At 50.7% G+C, this 17031-nt stretch overlaps 1 protein-coding gene across 3 annotated transcripts in view; it reads right to left on the bottom strand.

Moving 5' to 3' along the window:
• Nucleotides 1-4284: 4284 nt before the first annotated feature.
• TIMP2 (TIMP metallopeptidase inhibitor 2) overlaps nucleotides 4285-17031 on the bottom strand; it is a 75184-nt gene continuing 62437 nt past the window's right edge. For all 3 annotated transcript variants that reach the window (XM_017524986.1, XM_037737211.1, XM_017524987.1), the window contains exons 4-5: nucleotides 8830-8954; nucleotides 4285-7159 (exon numbers count right to left, since the gene is read on the bottom strand). In XM_017524986.1, the coding sequence (XP_017380475.1) occupies nucleotides 6962-7159; nucleotides 8830-8954 (323 nt within the window). In that variant the 3' untranslated portion in view covers nucleotides 4285-6961. The remainder of the gene's footprint in view (nucleotides 7160-8829; nucleotides 8955-17031) is intronic.

The following is a 17031-nucleotide window of genomic DNA, read 5'->3' as shown; positions in this document are numbered from 1 at the left end:
AGGGGAAGGGGAAAGGAAAGGGAAAGAAAAGAGCCCCTTCAGGCAGCCGGCTGTTTGGGGAGGTGCACCCTGGTCTTCAGGCTGTGGATCCCCTGCATCCATCCGCTGGTACTGCTCTCTAGCAAGGGGCACCTCAGCCAGATGTGCCCTAGGCTGGCAGAGGTCCTTCCCCTGAATGCATCTGGGCAGGATGCCACCCTTTCCACAATAAGTTTGGCCCCAGGGATTTCCCCCAACACACACACACACACACACACACACACACACACACACATTTTCTTGCTCACATCCTCACACACACACTTTCAAAACCCACTCTCACGCTCACACTCACCAGCCCTTCGCCTTGCTCCGTCACCCTCCTCCAAGTCTGGCCCCACACAGCCTCCTGCAGTCCCCGCCCCTGTGGTGCCAGCCATCTCCCCCAAATTTTCACCTCTCTGAGCTCCTTCCTGCCCAGAGGGACCCAAAGGGCCCCAGCCCCTGACTCCTGGGGTAGAAGCTCTAGGCCTCTGCCACATGGAACCCTCACTGTTCTCGTGGGGCTGGCACCCCTTCCTGTCACCCTGTGGCACCAAACAAATTGATTCGTCCAACAAATATTTCTCGTTTTCTCTGTTCCACATGCTGGTGAATGAAACCACCCTGGACTCTTCCCACAAAGGACTTAAGAATATGCAGGTCATGAAGGAGTGAACACATTTGCTTAATTATTCTTACCAGTGCTGACCAGGCCAGGAGGACGAGGGCGCCAGGCTGGCCTCAGCTGTGCCCATTCATTTTTCTTTCACAGGATAAGCAAGACTGAGAGGAAACCATGGTGTCTGGTTGCGTTCCTAACAATGTCATTACCCCATATGTGGGTCTACAAACTGATTTTTTCTTCCCTTGTTTTACACGGAGTCTCACTCTGTTGCCCAGGCTGGAGCGCAGTGACACGATCTCAGCTCATGTCAACCTCCACCTCCCGGGTTCAAGCCATGCTGCTGCTTCAGCCTCCCAAGTAGCTGGGATAACAAGTGCCTGCCACCACGCCTGGCGTAGTCGGTTTTTGTTTGAGATGGAGTGGTGGAGAGATCTCGGCTCACTGTAACAAACATCCACCTCCCGGGTTCAAATGATTCTCCTGCCTCTTCCTCCCAAGTAGCTGGGACTACAGGCATGCGCCACCACACCTGGCTAATTTTTGTATTTTTAGTAGAGATGGGGTTTCACCATGCTGGCCAGGCTGGTCTCAAACTCCTGATCTCGTGATCCACCTGCCTTGGCCTTCTAAAGTGCTGGGATTACAAGTGTGAGCCACCGCGTCCAGCCTACAAACTGATTTTAAATCATTTGCAAAGATCAGCAAAACGTGGATAATTGTTGAAAACAGATCATAGACACGTGGAGTTGGTTATATCATTCTCCGCATTTTTGTGTATGTTTTAAAATTTTCCACCATGAGTTTAAGTTTGACCTAAATACATAAATAAATGAAAAGGGTAGCAATCACCTGGCGTGCTGCTCACTAAAACTCCACATGTGGGCTGCAAATGCCAAGTAAGCTCCTTTGTATGAAATGGACAGTTTTGTTATTATAGTATACCACTCAACCATTTTCCCTACATATTTGGACATATAAAAGAAACAATCCAAATATTTCTGCAGTAGATATTAAGGGGATGGAATTTAATGTGACATTGGAGCAAGCTTCCTGTTTGTGGCTGCAGATGTCCTAAGTGTGTTCTTGCTTTTTAGGCAACAGCTGCACACAGTAGGAAAATGATTCTTCTGGCTGCCCCTGGAATAACAAATCCTGCATCACAAACCGTGCACGTGGGTTGGGGGTGGGCAACTGTTCAAATATGCCATTAAAGAATGCCCATATGGCAAAGGATTATGAGACTTTTGATTGAAGTTTGAATTATGATGGGACCGTGTTTCTCAGCACGAGATAGGATGGGAGCAGGGAGAAACAATCTGTAGAATAAGAGACCCAGAAGGCCAGGCAAGGTGGCTCACGCCTGTAAACTCAGCACTTTGGAGGCCGACGCAGGAGGATCACTTGAGGCCAGGAGTTTGAGACCAGCCTGACCAACATGGTGAAACCCCATCTCTACTAAAAATAGAAGTTGCCCGGCGTGGTGGTGCACACCCATAATCTCAGCTACTGTCAAGGTAGAGGTTGCGTTGAGCCGAGATCATGCAGCTGCACTCCAGCCTGGGCAATGGAGAGAGACTCTGTTTCAAAAAAGGAAGGAAGGAAGGGAAGGAGGGAGCGAGGGAGGGAGGAAGGGGGAGAAAGGAAGGAGGGATGGAGGGGAGGAGAGAGGGGAGGAGGGAGAAAGGAAGGAGGGCTTCAAACTCAATGTTCAAAGTGACCTTGGAGGAGAAGCAATAGTTGTTTAAAAAGAGAGAGATACGGACAGACAGACGCCTAGGAGTCAGATCAACCGACTGCAGTGGATGGGTCTTATCTGGGTCCTCATTCAAACCCATAAACCACACAAAAGCAACTATGAGACAGTCAGAGCTGTAAGACCACCGACTGGATGTTGGATGACATGATGAATTCTTTTTTTTTTTTTGAGACGGAGTTTCACTCATGTTACCCAGGCTGGAGTGCAATGGCGCGATCTCGGCTCATCGCAACCTCTGCCTCCTGGGTTCAGGCAATTCTCCTGCCTCAGCCTCCTGAGTAGCTGGGATTACAGGCACGCGCCACCGTGCCCAGCTAATTTTTTGTATTTTTGGTAGAGACGGGGTTTCACCATGTTGACCAGGATGGTCTCGATCTCTTGACCTCGTGATCCACCCGCCTCGGCCTCCCAAAGTGCTGGGATTACAGGCTTGAGCCACCGCGCCCGGCCTGACATGATGAATTCTAAGTAAGTTTTTAAGGCATGATAAAGGTATTTTGAAATTTTTTTTTTTTTTTTTTACACAGGATCTCACTCTGTCATCCAGGTTGGAGTGCAGTGGTGCAATCTCAGCTCACTGCACCCTCCACCTCCTGGGCTTGAGTGATCCTCCCACCTCAATCTTCTGAGTAGCTGGGACTACAGGCTTGCACCACCACGCCCAGATAATCTTTGCATTTTTTGTAGAGATGGGGTTTCTCTATGTTGTCCAGGCTGGTCCTGAATTCCTGGGCTCAAGCAATCCGCCCACCTTGGCATCCCAAAGTGCTGGGACTACAGGTGTGAGCCACCATGCCCGGCCTGGAAAAAGGTTTTAACTTATTTTTAAAACATATGTGTACTGGAACATTTATAAATGAGATTGTTTGATGCCTGGAATTCTTTCTTCCAAACAATTCTGGGCAGGGTGGGTGAAGGCTTTGTGTAGGTCCAGCGCTGGCCACCCGCCCTCAGTGTGGAAGCTGGGAGATGGGTGTGTGGATCTGAGTGTCTCCAGAATAAAAGGTGTAGGCACGTGCTGAATGAAGAGGGTCCTGTCCTACGCTTCCACCTCTTCATCCAGCTAAGAAAACCACATTTGCTTTTATCTGTCCCATCTCTGCCACTGAATCTCACTTTTCTTTTCTTTTTTTTTTTTTTTTTTGAGACAGAGTTTCGCTCTTGTTGCCCAGGCTGGAGTGCAATGGCGCGATCTCGGCTCACCGCAACCTCCGCCTCCTGGGTTCAGGCAATTCTCCTGCCTCAGCCTCCTGAGTAGCTGGGATTACAGGCACGCGCCACCGTGCCCAGCTAATTTTTTGTATTTTTGGTAGAGACGGGGTTTCACCATGTTGACCAGGATGGTCTCGATCTCTTGACCTCGTGATCCACCCGCCTCGGCCTCCCAAAGTGCTGGGATTACAGGCTTGAGCCACCGCGCCCGGCCTCACTTTTCTTTTTTTTTTCTTGAGACGGGGTCTCACTGTGTTGCCCAGGCTGGAGTGCAGTGGTGTGATTATAGCTCACTGCAACCTCCGCCTCCCAGGCTCCAGTGATCCTCCCATCTCAGCCTTTTGAGTAGCTGGGACCAGATGCGTGCCACCACGCCTATTTTTGGTAGAGACGGGGTTTTGCCATGTTGGCCAGGCTGGTCTCGAACTCCTGGGCTCAAACGATCCGCCTGCCTTGGCCTCCCCAAGTGCTAGGATGACAGGTGTGAGCCACCATGCCTGGCCTGCACCCCACATTTGACTCAAAGCACACCAGCCATTTCTCTGGAGGACACAGGGAGCCCCTCTCCCGCCGGACAGGAAAGCCTCCTTTGCAAGGGCTGATTCACATTCTTGAGCTAGAAAGTGGCCATTCTGAACATCAGATACAGCCACATGGAGACAGCCCACACTCTCTTTGATAATACTGTTTATTGTCCACGGACCGAGCGATCGCTCAAGAATGATACAAAGCATCAGAGACATGCGCAGTCTGCTTGTCAACTTTCAGCAACTCTTGTGTGTTCCCAGCACAGGAAGGTCTCAGACTCCATATTCCAGCATAAACGCAGTGCTCCCTCCCCCAAAATCCAAACAGAAACAAACAAAATCAACAGAGCTTTAAATTACGGCAGCAAGTCCGATATTTCTTCATACTTATCAAGCAAAGATTTGAAAATAACTACAATGTAAACTTTAAATATTTTGAGTTGCTTGCAGGATGAAAGGGAGAAAAGAGCTGTGCTTAGAACATAACGTATAAATTAAACGATGCCAAATGGAGAGACTTCTTAAACTATATATATATATCGCCATTATTCACTGGGAAGTTATTTGAGCGGCTTCGCCTCTCGGCTGCCACGGGGCACTTATCTTGACCTGTTTTGTTTTCTGCTCAGCATGGTTAAAAGACCAACGTGTGTGGATCGAATATAGAATATAAAGGCCGCCTTTCAGACCAATCCTACTCAAAGATTTTTACTTTGTAATAATTTGAACAGGAGAACCAAAGACGGGAGACAGACGAAAGCAAAGAATACCCAGAGAACCAAAGGAAAGAGACCTGAAGGAAGCCACCCCAGAGGCCACGCTTTCCACTCAGGGTCAAACGCTTCCACGATGCAGAAACGTTTTTTTTGTTGTTGTTTTTTTTAAAGTCCAAGTCTAATACCTACCAAGGATAATAAGAAACACAGCACAGGAATGATTACAGCTGATGTCAAAAACAAACCAGAACATTAAAAAAAATCAGCAGAAACAGGAGTAAATGTTACATATGATATCACCATACAGGAAGCGAACGGGGGTGGGGTGTTATATGGGTCAGAGGGGTCTGGTGGAGTTGTATACACTGGAGTGGCATGGACTGGTCCATTATGACATCTTACCAACTTTAGATCACTGTACAGCATGAACGCCTGTAGGGCAGGGGCTGATTCCTGGAAACCCTCCCAGTATGCCCTAGAAAGGGAAGTCACCAAGATCTGTGCTGACCAGGTCCCAGGTGGGCATGGGGGCTGCAGGGCACTCGGGGGTCAGGAGTCTTAACAGGTGCTTTGGGGTTGCTGCCAATAGAACAGGCTTAGGTGGCTTTGGAAGCGTTTTGCAGGACCGTGCGCGGGCGTCAGGCTTCGGTTTCACTGTGTGTGTGTGTGTGTGTATACATGTCTGCATAATGTGCATGTATAGCGTCAGTTTATCTTTACAACACAGGAGGAAACAAGAGAGTCTCCTTATCATTACCGAGAAAGTTCTTCCTGTCTTAACCCCTATCTCACTAGCTTCAGGAAACACATAGGTTCCCCAGTTCCCTAGGAAGTTTCTTAACTAGGTAATCTTTATAATTTAAGAAATAAAAGCAGAAGTTGGTATATCTGCAACTCAGGTTCACATATCATCTGAGAATTCATCTTTAGAAAAATGAGATGTCTCTAAAACAGGCCACAGTGTCCTGGAGGCTCAGAAAGAAGTGAGAGTGTCACCAAAGCCACCTACCTCCAAAATCCTTCTCTTCCTAGGCTGAACTTACTACGCTTATCCAGCGTCACGTGCAGAAAGCCCCATGGAGAACGATGCCTGTCAGTCTCTGAAGGAGAGAACATTAAAAGCAGGAGGGCACAGCGAGAACCCAGCTTTTCCCCTCCTCAGGATGTGCAGATGGGAGCACAGCCAGGCCCTGCACACAAGCCCGGACAAAGCAAAGCCGCGCAGCTCAATCCAGGCGCCTGATGCCAGGAGGGGCAGAAAGCAGTGGCAACTGCAGCAGCTCCGGAAGGGACCTTGAGGGCAGCCACCAGCCCCACACAGCAGCCTCAGGACAGGACCTCACACACTCCCCCTGCCGGCTGGGAAGCACATGGGTGGGGGGTGCGGGAGACCAGAAAGACGCAGCTGAGGCTGGAACGTGGCTCAACTAGGGTTTCTCACTCCCATTTCTACAAGGCTCAGAGGGAGGCTCCCCCTGGAATTCTGAGGATTAATAGGATGGATGGGGCTCCTTGGAGAATGAGCCATTGGTTCCAGGCTGCCCCTGGATATGGGGGAGTCACAGGTGCTGGGAGTTCATGGTGGACACTGGGGCGACAGGGGCACTTGCCAGGGGCAGGGAGTGCTACAGTAGGGCCAGAGGTGTGGAAGCTGCAGAAAACAAGGGCCATGCCCCTCTCAGGATGAAAGGGACCTGGTAGGCCTGCTACACAGTCTTGCAATGACCCTCAAAAGTTTCTGCAAAATTCGCATAGGCCCTGCCCTAACCCAGCTGGGAGATCCCCAAGTGCTGCCTGCTCGGTGTCTGTGGCAGTGCCAAGGCAGGGACTGGGAGGGAAGCCACGTGTCCCCACCCTGCACCCAAGGATCAAAGCCCCAGACACAGTGCCTGGCGAAGGGAGGATGGGATGAGGACCCTGGACCCACGTCTCCCTCCAGACCCACAACCGTGTCTATAAGGAGAAGCGGGGAGCAGAATCGCACTAATATGGACCCATGGGATGAGTGTTTTATTCATGCTGTTTCCAGGAAGGGATGTCAGAGCTGGACCAGTCGAAACCCTTGGAGGCTTTGCAGTTGGCCACAGGGCTGTGGCGGGCCCGATTATGGGTCCTCGATGTCGAGAAATTCCTGCTTGGGCGGCGCCGCACCACGGTACCACGCGCAGGACCCGTCGCTTCTCTTGATGCAGGCGAAGAACTTGGCCTGGTGCCCGTTGATGTTCTTCTCCGTGACCCAGTCCATCCAGAGGCACTCGTCCGGGGAGGAGATGTAGCATGGGATCATGGGGCAGCGTGTGATCTGAGGGGGGGGCACACGGAGGGAGATGGCGTCAGGACCCAGGGAGGGGTGGGCGGAGGCCACTCAGGGGGCAGGTCCAGACCCCGGCAACGCGCCTGTCTGCGGTGTGCAGGGATGGCAGCCTCTCCAGAGTCCCACAGCTCCTGCAGCGGCAGGCGGCTGGCCTGAGAGGGGGGCTCCCCTGCGGGGATGCCGTGCCCCGCCCACCGCAGCCCCCCTACTGCTGCAGCTGTGCCGCCCTTTGAGCCATCTCGTCTACCTCCCTGAGCATGAGAGAATGGCCTCAGCTTGGCCCTGCCCTCCCAGGGACAAAGCAATGATAAAAGGGCCTGGGTCTCCTGGAGATAGATTCCAGCCGAGCAAAAAAGGCCGGGAAAAGGCCCGGAAAAGGCCCGTTCTTGCTCTCAAGCTCCAGACAAGGTCATTGGCAACTAGCAATTCAGCAAAGGAGCCCAAGGATACAAGAGGTTGACCACCCTAACGGCCGTGGAAAGAAAAAGGAAGAACTTGCTTTGATTTCATGTTGGGCACAGAGGAGTTCTGCTTAATATACATATGGCTGGAGACTGGGTTCAGAATTCCTGTTCCGAACCTGCTGAGAAGGGGCTGGCGGCCACTGGGAGGGAGGGTGGCCCCAGGCAGCTTCCCAGGGAAGGCCGATCCCTGCAGCCTCACCCGAGTCTTCTGGTCCCAGACTCACTGCGGATGACTCGGGGGCAGGGGGTACCTAGCACTCAGCAATGCTTCCTGCGGGGAGGGCGGGGACAGGGTGCTAGCAGCCCATGGGACACGAGCCAGCCTGGGAGCCATGGAGGCGGCGATCTCCCCCTCCAGAGCCACATCTCAGAGCTGCGCTGCTAGAGCTGTGCACAACCTCCAGGCTGATTTTAAGAGGAGCTGGTGTTCAGGTGTTCTCAACACAGACCCCACGTAGACACTGACCCGGTGTGGAAATGTCGGGAATGTTGGAAAAATCGTAACGCCTGCAGCGCCCTCTCACAAGTGTTTACACTTGCACATTTGAAGAAAATTACCCATAGGACCATATTCTCCCCATACAGCTCCTTTTGCTAGAAGCTACAGGTAACAGAGCTGAATTCATGCTCTTACTCTCAAATCTCCTAGCCTTCCAGATGTCCCCCCACTTTTTTTTTTGAGATGGAGCCTTACTCTGTTACCCAGGCTGGAGTGCAGTGGTGCGATCTTGGGGCTCACTGCCACCTCCACCTTTCAGGTTCAAGCAATTCTCGAGCTTCAGCCTCCAAAGTTGCTGGGATCACAGGCATGCATGACCTCACCTGGCTGATTTTTGTGTTTTTTGTAGAGACAGGGTTTCACCATGTTGACCACACTGATCTCAAACTCCTGACCTCAAGCAACCTGCTCACCTTGGCTTGTCAAAGTGCTGGGATTACAGGCTGAGCCACCGCGCCCAGCCTCCAGACATCCCTTGGCAGCATGTGTCTCAGAGCTTTCCAGGGACCGGGGGCCAAAGGCTCTGTCTCCGGCCAGACAGCCTCATTCCTGGGAGGACCAGACCTTCCCGGAGCCCAGTCTTAAATCAGGACCTGAGGATTAAGAGGCCCTGGAAAGCCAGGGACCAAAACCCCGCTGTCCATCTGGAGGCAGTGGGAGGAGGTGATGCCCCGGTGGAGGCGGGACCCGCTTACCTTGCACTCGCAGCCCATCTGGTACCTGTGGTTCAGGCTCTTCTTCTGGGTGGTGCTCAGGGTATCCCAGGGCACGATGAAGTCACAGAGGGTGATGTGCATCTTGCCATCCCCCTCGGCCTTTCCTGCAGAGAGACGGAGTCACCAAGCTCAGTGTTAGGGTCAAGTCTTCCTTCTGCCCAGATCCTGCCCCCAGCACAGGGGTGCTGGGATTTCGCTGTAACCATACTGTGCACTGTCTGAGTTTAAACAAAACATGTGGCTAGGCATGGTAGCTCACTCCTGTGATCCCAGCTCTTTGGGAGGCTGAGGCACAAGAATCACTCTTGAACCCCAGAGGCAGACGTTGCAGTGAGCTGAGATAGTACCACAGCACTCCAGCCTGGGTGACAATGCAAGACTGTGTCTTAGAAAAACAAAAAGCGGGGAAAAAAAGCCATAATGCATGTTCGCTGATAGAAACTTAAATGCAGTTAAATGTAGGAAACAATCAAGAAAAAACTTCCCTACTTTCATTACCCACAGCTGACATTTTGATGTATTTCCTTCCAAGGTTCCAGGACTGATTTTGAGACAGTCTTGCTCTGCCACTCAGGCCAGGGTGCAACGGTATGATCACAGCTCACACTGCAGCCTTGGTCACCAGGCTCAGCGACCCTCCCGCCTCAGCCTCCCAAATAGCTGGGACTATCGGTGTGAACCATGAAACCCTGCTCACCCTGCTTATTTATTTTTTTTGTAGAGATGGTGTCTTGCTGCGTTACTCAGGCTGGTCTCAAACTTCTGGGCTCAAGCGATACCTCCGCCTCGGCCTCCCAAAGTGCTGGGGTTACAGACATGAGCCAGCACGCCTGGCCCCAATATTCTTTTAAGTTAAATTTTATTCTAGAAAAAAAGGATGAAGATGATAGCTCACTAATTTGCCCAGGCTGGTCTTGAACTGCTGAGCTCAAGTGATCCTCCCGCCTTGACTTCCCAAAGTGCTGGGATCACAGGTGTGAGCCACTGCGCCCGGCCAATATTCTCTTACACGTGCATCTTCATACACAGAACATCGTGCAGTATGTAGACTGTATTATTTCCTGTTTTTATTTCCATAAAATATTAATTCACAGGCATTTCTCCCATTTGAGTTTGAACTTTTAATTCTGCATTTTTCCATGATGAAGAGCCAAAGCATGGAACTTTTGAAAACGAGGAACCTGCTCTGAACTCGTCAGGCACGGAGACCTGAGGCTCCTTCCTGAACTTCAGGCTCCTGCCTCATCAGCTGCCTCCTTCCAGGGCTGGAGATTCTGCCTTGGCAACAGCCTTGGCATTGTCCAATCAGGAGGAAAAGAACAAAGGAGTGTGTTGCAGAACCTAATGACAGCTCATTTCAAAATGCACCCCTCAGGCCCGGCGCGGTGGCTCACGCCTCTGATCCCTGCACTTTGAGAGGCCAAGGCGGGCGGATCGCTTGAGGTTAGGAGTTAGAGACCAGCCTGGCCAACATAGTGAAATCCCGTCTCTACTAAAAATACAAAAAAATTAGCCAGGCATGGTAGCACATGCCTGTAAGCTACTCAGGAGGCTGAGACGGGTGGGTCACTTGAAACTGGGAGGTGCAGGTTGCAATGAGCCAAGATGGCAACACTGCACTCCAGCCTGGGTGACAGAGCGAGACTCCATCTCAAAAAAGAAAAAAAAATACTAATATAAAAACTCATCTTTCAGGCTGGGCACGGTGGCTCGCACCTGTAATCCCAGCACTTTGGGAGGTCAAGGCGGGCAGATCACTCGAGGTCACAAGTTCGAGACCAGTCTGGCCAACATGGTGAAACCGTGTCTCTAGTAAAAATACAAAAATTAGCCAGGCATGGTGGCAGGTGCCTGTAATCCCAGCTACTAAGGAGGCTGAGGCAGGAGAATTGTTTGAACCCTGAGTCATAGGTTACAGTGGGCCGAGATCACGCCACGACACTCCAGCCTGGATGACAAGAGCGAAAATCCATCTAAAAATAAATAAATAAAATAAAAATACAGAAAAATTAGCCAGGTATGGTGGCACATGCCTGTAGTCCCAGCTACTCGGGAGGGTGAGGCAGGAGAATCGCCTGAACTCAGGAGGCAGAGGTTGCAGTGAGTCAAGATCATGCCACTGCACTCCAGCTTGGGTGACAAAGTGAGACTCAGAAAAACAAAAACAAAAGCAAAAAAACCACCCGATCTTCCTGCTACAACAGTCCCTTGTGAAGAGACACAGATGTCAGTGATGAGCACCTGCGCCTGGCAGATACCAATGGGCAATTCCTTGAGAAGCAGACAGAGCCTCAGGCTGTGCCCTGAGCACTTCTGTTTGACAAAGTTTCATTCATCTGACAACGATCTCAGGCACAGCAGGATCTGCTAATAGAAACGCAGCCCAGTGAAGAACTAATGCAGCGCCCGCCTGCACCCCCGTGCCATAGAAATGCGTCCCGCTTGCCTGGGGCTTCAGGCAGGCGCAAGTGGCCTCCATTGTCCTGGGCACGGTGCAATCATTGTGCCAGCCCCCTGGGTTTGAATGCTTATGCACTTCCTGTTCTAGCTGCTCCTTCACCTTGGGGAGCTCTTTGGGTCGGTCCTTTTATCTGTTTAGGCTCGTGACATTCCAGGTGCAGAACAGGATGAGAAAGCAGAATGACTCCTGTAACATTTATTCTGAACCCTACAACTTCACAAGACAAGTGTTTGGGTGGCCTCAAGACAATTCAAAACTAGATATGTAACTTTCCCCGCTAGACCCACAGCTATTTTCCGTGAGTTCAGAATAGATCAGGAAGGAGCAAAGCTGACACATGGGAAGGAACCCATTCATGGATCCTGGTTGATTCTGGCATTTGGTGCCCATACAGGTATACTGCAGTCCCATGCCCAGCCAGCCTGGGCATCCACCACCACAGACGGGCTGCAGCTCCATCATGGCTTCCCAGCTTCTTTGGTGATTTCCGCTGTCTCTATCACTTGACTAGCATCAATTCCCACTCTATATTAGACTTGCCTTTCTTCTGCATCTCACTCCTTAGCCAGAGAGTAATCTAAGGGTTGTGTCTTAACCCTTACGTATCCACAGTTCCCCACATAGTAATTGCTCAGTAACTTTACTGATGAGGCACCCCAGTGCTTGTTCTAATGATTTGCTTCACATTCTGCCTTTTCCTGCCATCTTCTCTTTTGGCCTTTTACCACCAATTCTGGCTTCCTCTAAAGTAAGCAATGGCAGGAAGAAGAGATGAAGTGAAAATTGTATCTTTTCTTTCTTTTTTTTGTTGGAGACGGAGTCTTGCTCTGTCACCCAGGCTGGAGTGCCGTGGCACCATCTCCGCCCACTGGAACCTCCACCTCCAGGGTTCAAGCAATTCTCCTGCCTCAGCCTCCCAAGTAACTGGGATTATAGGTGTGTGCCACCACGGGTGCCTAAATCTTTTTATTTTTTAGTAGAGGCAGGGTTTCATCATGTTGGCCAGGGTGGTACTGAACTCCTGACCTCCAGTGATCCTGGCCAAAAAACCGTATCTTTTCAATGGTACTAGTTACTGAGCTAATGTGAACACTGGCTGTCACATATCAATGTTAAGAGAAGACCCCCTCTGGGTTGGGCACGGTGGCTCACACCTGTAATCCCAGCCCTTTGGGAGGCCAAGGCTGGTGGATCACAAGGTCAAGACATTGAGACCATCCCGGCCAACATGGTGAAACCCCATCTCTACTAAAAATACAAAAATTAGCTGGGCGTGGTGGCCTACCTGTAGTCCCAGCTACTCGGGAGGCTGAGACAGGAGAATTGCTTGAACCCAGGAGGCGGAGGCTGCAGTGAGCTGAGATCACGCCACTGCACTCCAGCCTGGTGCCTGGTGACAGAGCGAGACTCTGACTCCAAACAAAAAAAAAAGAGAGAGAAAAGAAAAGACCCCTTCTGGTCTGATTAAGACTTGGCTGGGCATACACACCATGAGCATCTGCTGTAATGTTCTACTTATGTCTGTCTTGGAGAAAAACAAGGCATGAGTCTTGGTTACAGAAAACCAGGAATTAAAATTTGTAACAAAGGGTTGTATGTTTATTTTCCCTTTTGGAGAAGAGGAATGCAGAAGAAGATTACAGGGCCAATTCGAGATGAGTCTCCTGGTGCCCGACTCCACACGTGAGGCTGAGTCATCAGCCCAAGAGGAGGTGGCCTGCTCAAGCCATGTGGTCACTCACCAGCTGCAGCCAGCCCAAGCTGCGTGGTTCACGTGCCTGTCATTTCTGGTTAGCCCCCGGATAAAGGGCCGATCCTGAGTCCAGGCAACCTGGATCTAGGTTCCTGCCTCAGGAAATAAATGCCAGATCGAATGTGGAGTCATCTGACCAAGGCTGGGAAAGAAGTCAGATGGGAGAAGCTCCTCTCGCCACAATGTGAGTCAGCCACTGTGGCCACAACGGCCCCACCCCTGCTCCCCCTCCCAGGGAGAGGAGGATGAAGTAATGCAGCCTCATTGGTGGAGGAGAAGATCCACAGCCAGCTGGCCACTGGGCAGGTCTCACAGTCTTCTTTAACTTTGATTTTAGAAACAGAAAGTCCATGTGGAGATCTGTTACATGGACATACTGTGTGTCCCTGAGGTCTGGAATACAAATGGATCCAGCGCCCAGGTAGTGAGGATGGTGCTCAGTAGGTAGGTTTTCTCAGCCCTTACCCCACAATTCCTCCCTCTTGCCTCCTGTATTCCCCAGCGTCTCTTGTTCCCATTTTTATGACCGTGTGTACCCAACGTTTACCTCCCACTTATAAGTGACAACACGTGGTATTTGGTTTTCTGTTTTTGTATGAGTTCCCTTAGGATAATGGTTTCCAGCTACATTTGTCACTGCAAAGGACATGATTTCATTCCTTTTTACGGCTGTGTAGTATTCCGTGGTACATACGCACATTTTCTTTCTTTTTTTTTTTTTTTTTGGGTGTGGGTGGTTTTTTTTTTTTTTTTTTTTTTTGGGGGGGACGGAGTTTCGCTCTTGTTACCCAGGCTGGAGTGCAATGGCGCGATCTCGGCTCACCACGATCTCGGCTCACCGCAACCTCCGCCTCCCGGGTTCAGGCAATTCTCCTGCCTCAGCCTCCTGAGTAGCTGGGATTACAGGCACGCGCCACCATGCCCAGCTAATTTTTTGTATTTTTAGTAAAGACGGGGTTTCACTGTGTTGACCAGGATGGTCTCGATCTCTTGATCTCGTGATCCACCCGCCTCGGCCTCCCAAAGTGCTGGGATTACAGGCATGAGCCACCGCGCCCGGCCGCACATTTTCTTTATCCAGTTCACCATGGATGGGCACTTGGGTAGAGTCCACATCTTTGCTATTACAAACAGTGGTGATGAACATATCAGCGCAGTGTCACTGAATGATTTATTTTCCTTTGGGTGTATACCCAGGAGCAGGACTGCTGGGTCGAATGCCGCTTCCATTCTCAGTTCTCTGAGAAACCTCCAAAGCGTGCTCCACAGCGGCGAACTCGTTTACATTCCCACTAACAGCATGTCAGTGTTGCCTTTTCTCTGCAGCCTTGCCAACATCGGGTTTTTTTGTTTTTAACTTCTTAACTAGAGCTCTTCAGAATCTTTCCATGACAGCTTTCTAGCGAGGATCCTGCTACAGACCCAGGGAGCAGGGAACTTCCAGCAGAGCCTTCACGTCCACTCTGCTGCCGGCTGCCCTAGCTCTTCGTAGACCTTCAGTGTAGTTCTGTATTGACTTACCAGCCTGTCATGCAGTGCTGTGCCACATGCATGGGTCACTGCCATTTCCAATTTGTTTTTTTTTTTTTTTTTTTTTTAAGACAGTGTCTTGCTCTGTCGCCAGTCTGGAGTGCAGCGGCACGAGCTCGGCTCATTGCAGCCTCCGCCTCCCAGGTCCCAGCAATTCTCCTGCCTCAGCCTACTATTTGGGATTACAGGTGCACCCCACCATGCCCAGCTAATTTTTGTATTTTCAGGAGAGATGGGGTTTCACCATGTTGGCCAGGTTGGTCTTGAACTCCTAACCTCAGGTGATCTGCCTGTTTCGGCCTCCCAAAGTGCTGGGATGACAGGCATGAGCCATCCTACCCGGCCCATCTCCAATTTAAGAAATAAAACTATCAGCTACCCTTGAGTGAGGTCTGAGATAACCAGCATCTCTGGGACCATCATTCTGGCCTTCCGCTCCCACTTCCACCCTCTGAACAACCCCTCCTGGGGCAGACACTACTGTTGCCATCCCCCACATATTGATCAGCATGGGAGGCACAGACAGGTCAAGTCACTTGGTCAAGGATATTAAGGAGTCAGGTGTCAGAGCATAGATTCAATCTCCAGCAGGTGTGTTTCCAGAGCCTTCCCTTGGGCGCCTCACATCTTTTTATTACACTTAGTTGTTATCTTTTTCTCTTCTAAAACACAGACAGGGTCTTGCTCTGCCACCAGGCTGGAGTGCGGCAGTGCAGGCCTAGCTCACGGTGGCCTCAAACACCTGAGCTCAAGGGATCTTCCTGCCTCAGCTTCCCAAGCAGACAGGATTACAGGTGCGCATGACCATGCCCAGCTGACTTCCTTCCTTCCTTCCTTTCTTCCTTCCTTCCTTCCTCCCTCCCTTCCTCTTCCTTCCTTCCTTCCTCCCCTCCACTTCCTTCCTTCCTTCCTTCCTTCATATTTTGTAGATATAGGGTCTTGTTATATCGTCCAGGCTGATCATGAACTCCTGACCTCCAACCATCCTCCTGCCTCAGCCTCCCCAAATGCTAGGATTACAGGTGTGAGCCACTATGGTTGGCCCATTTACTTATTTTCTTTATGCAAGAAACTGTTAGCACATGGCACCTTTAGTTCTGTGCCCTCATCACAACCTCCTCATGCCTCCTCCTTGAGATACTAAGCAGTGTCTGTGTTATAAAGTTAATGGAAATGTCAACAATTTGAAAACATATATAGAATTCAACTGAGAAGAATATCACACATGGGAAACTTTAAAATGTATGCACATAAAAAGAAATCAAATCTGACCCATGCTACAGCATGGATGAACTTGAGGACATGATGCGAAGCGCAGCAGGTGAGCTACGGAAGGAGGTGTGACCCCACCTGCACGAGGTGCCGAGATCGGACAGATTCATGGAGATGAGGTAGAAAGGTGGCTGGGAGATGCTGGGCAAACAGAGGACCAGGGAAGTATCGGTAATGGGGACGGAGATTCAGTTTGGGATGACGAAAAAGTTCTAGAAATAGGTAGTGATAGTCACACAACATCGTGAATGTACTTAATGCTGGCCCAGCGCAGTGGCTCACGCCTGTAATCTCAGCACTCTGGGAGGCTGAGGTGGGCGGAGCCCCTGAGGTCAGGAGTTCAAGACCAGCCTGGCAAACATGGCAAAACCCTATCTCTACTAAAAATACAAAAAATTAGCTGGGCATGGTGGCGGGTCCTCCCAGTCCTCCCAGTCCTCCCACTGAGATCCTCCCAGTCCTCAGGAGACTGAGGCAGGAGATTTGCTTGAACCTGGGAAGCAGAAGTTGCAGTGACCAGAGATTGCACCACTGCCCTCCAGGCTGGGCGACAGAGAGAGGCTCCATCTGAACAAAACAAAACAAAACAAAAAACAGAGAGCCCCGCCATGGGCGAGCATTCAGCTGGGTATGTTTGGAGACCGGGGCTGGCTCAGACCAAGGTCACTTTTGCACCCAAGAGTCCACCTGTGCATGGAACCCCTGCCCTTTGTCCTTCCACAGCTCTGCAGTTTGGCAGACAGCCCCTAGAGGGCAGTGTGAGGAGACTGAGCTGGGACTGCGGGACTAAAGGCTGTTCCCTATGGACTAGGGAAAAAAAGAGGACACAGAAAACTGGAAGTAAGTTCCCTGCACCACGGGGGATTCTGTCTCCTTGTCTCTCCAGATTTTATTTTTCTGGTAACAAAAGTCATAGATGTCATAATTTTATTTTGAGACAGAGTCTCGCTCTGTCACCAGGCACCAGGCTGGAGTGCAGTGGCGCGATCTCGGCTCACTGCAACCTCCGCCTCCTGGGTTCAAGCAATTCTCCTGCCTCAGCCTCTCGAGTAGCTGGGGCTACAGGTGCATGCCACCACACCCAGCTAATTTTTTTTTTTTTTTTTTTTTTTTTTTCTTTTCGGGTTTTTTTTTTTTTTTTTTTTTTTTGAGTCGGAGTTTTGCT

The sequence above is a fragment of the Cebus imitator genome, unplaced genomic scaffold, assembly GCF_001604975.1.
Source record: "Cebus imitator isolate Cc_AM_T3 unplaced genomic scaffold, Cebus_imitator-1.0 Scaffold36, whole genome shotgun sequence".
Taxonomy (NCBI): domain Eukaryota; kingdom Metazoa; phylum Chordata; class Mammalia; order Primates; family Cebidae; genus Cebus; species Cebus imitator.
The sequence above is the reverse complement of the archived record's forward strand: the minus strand, read 5'-3'. Positions and strand labels throughout refer to the sequence as shown.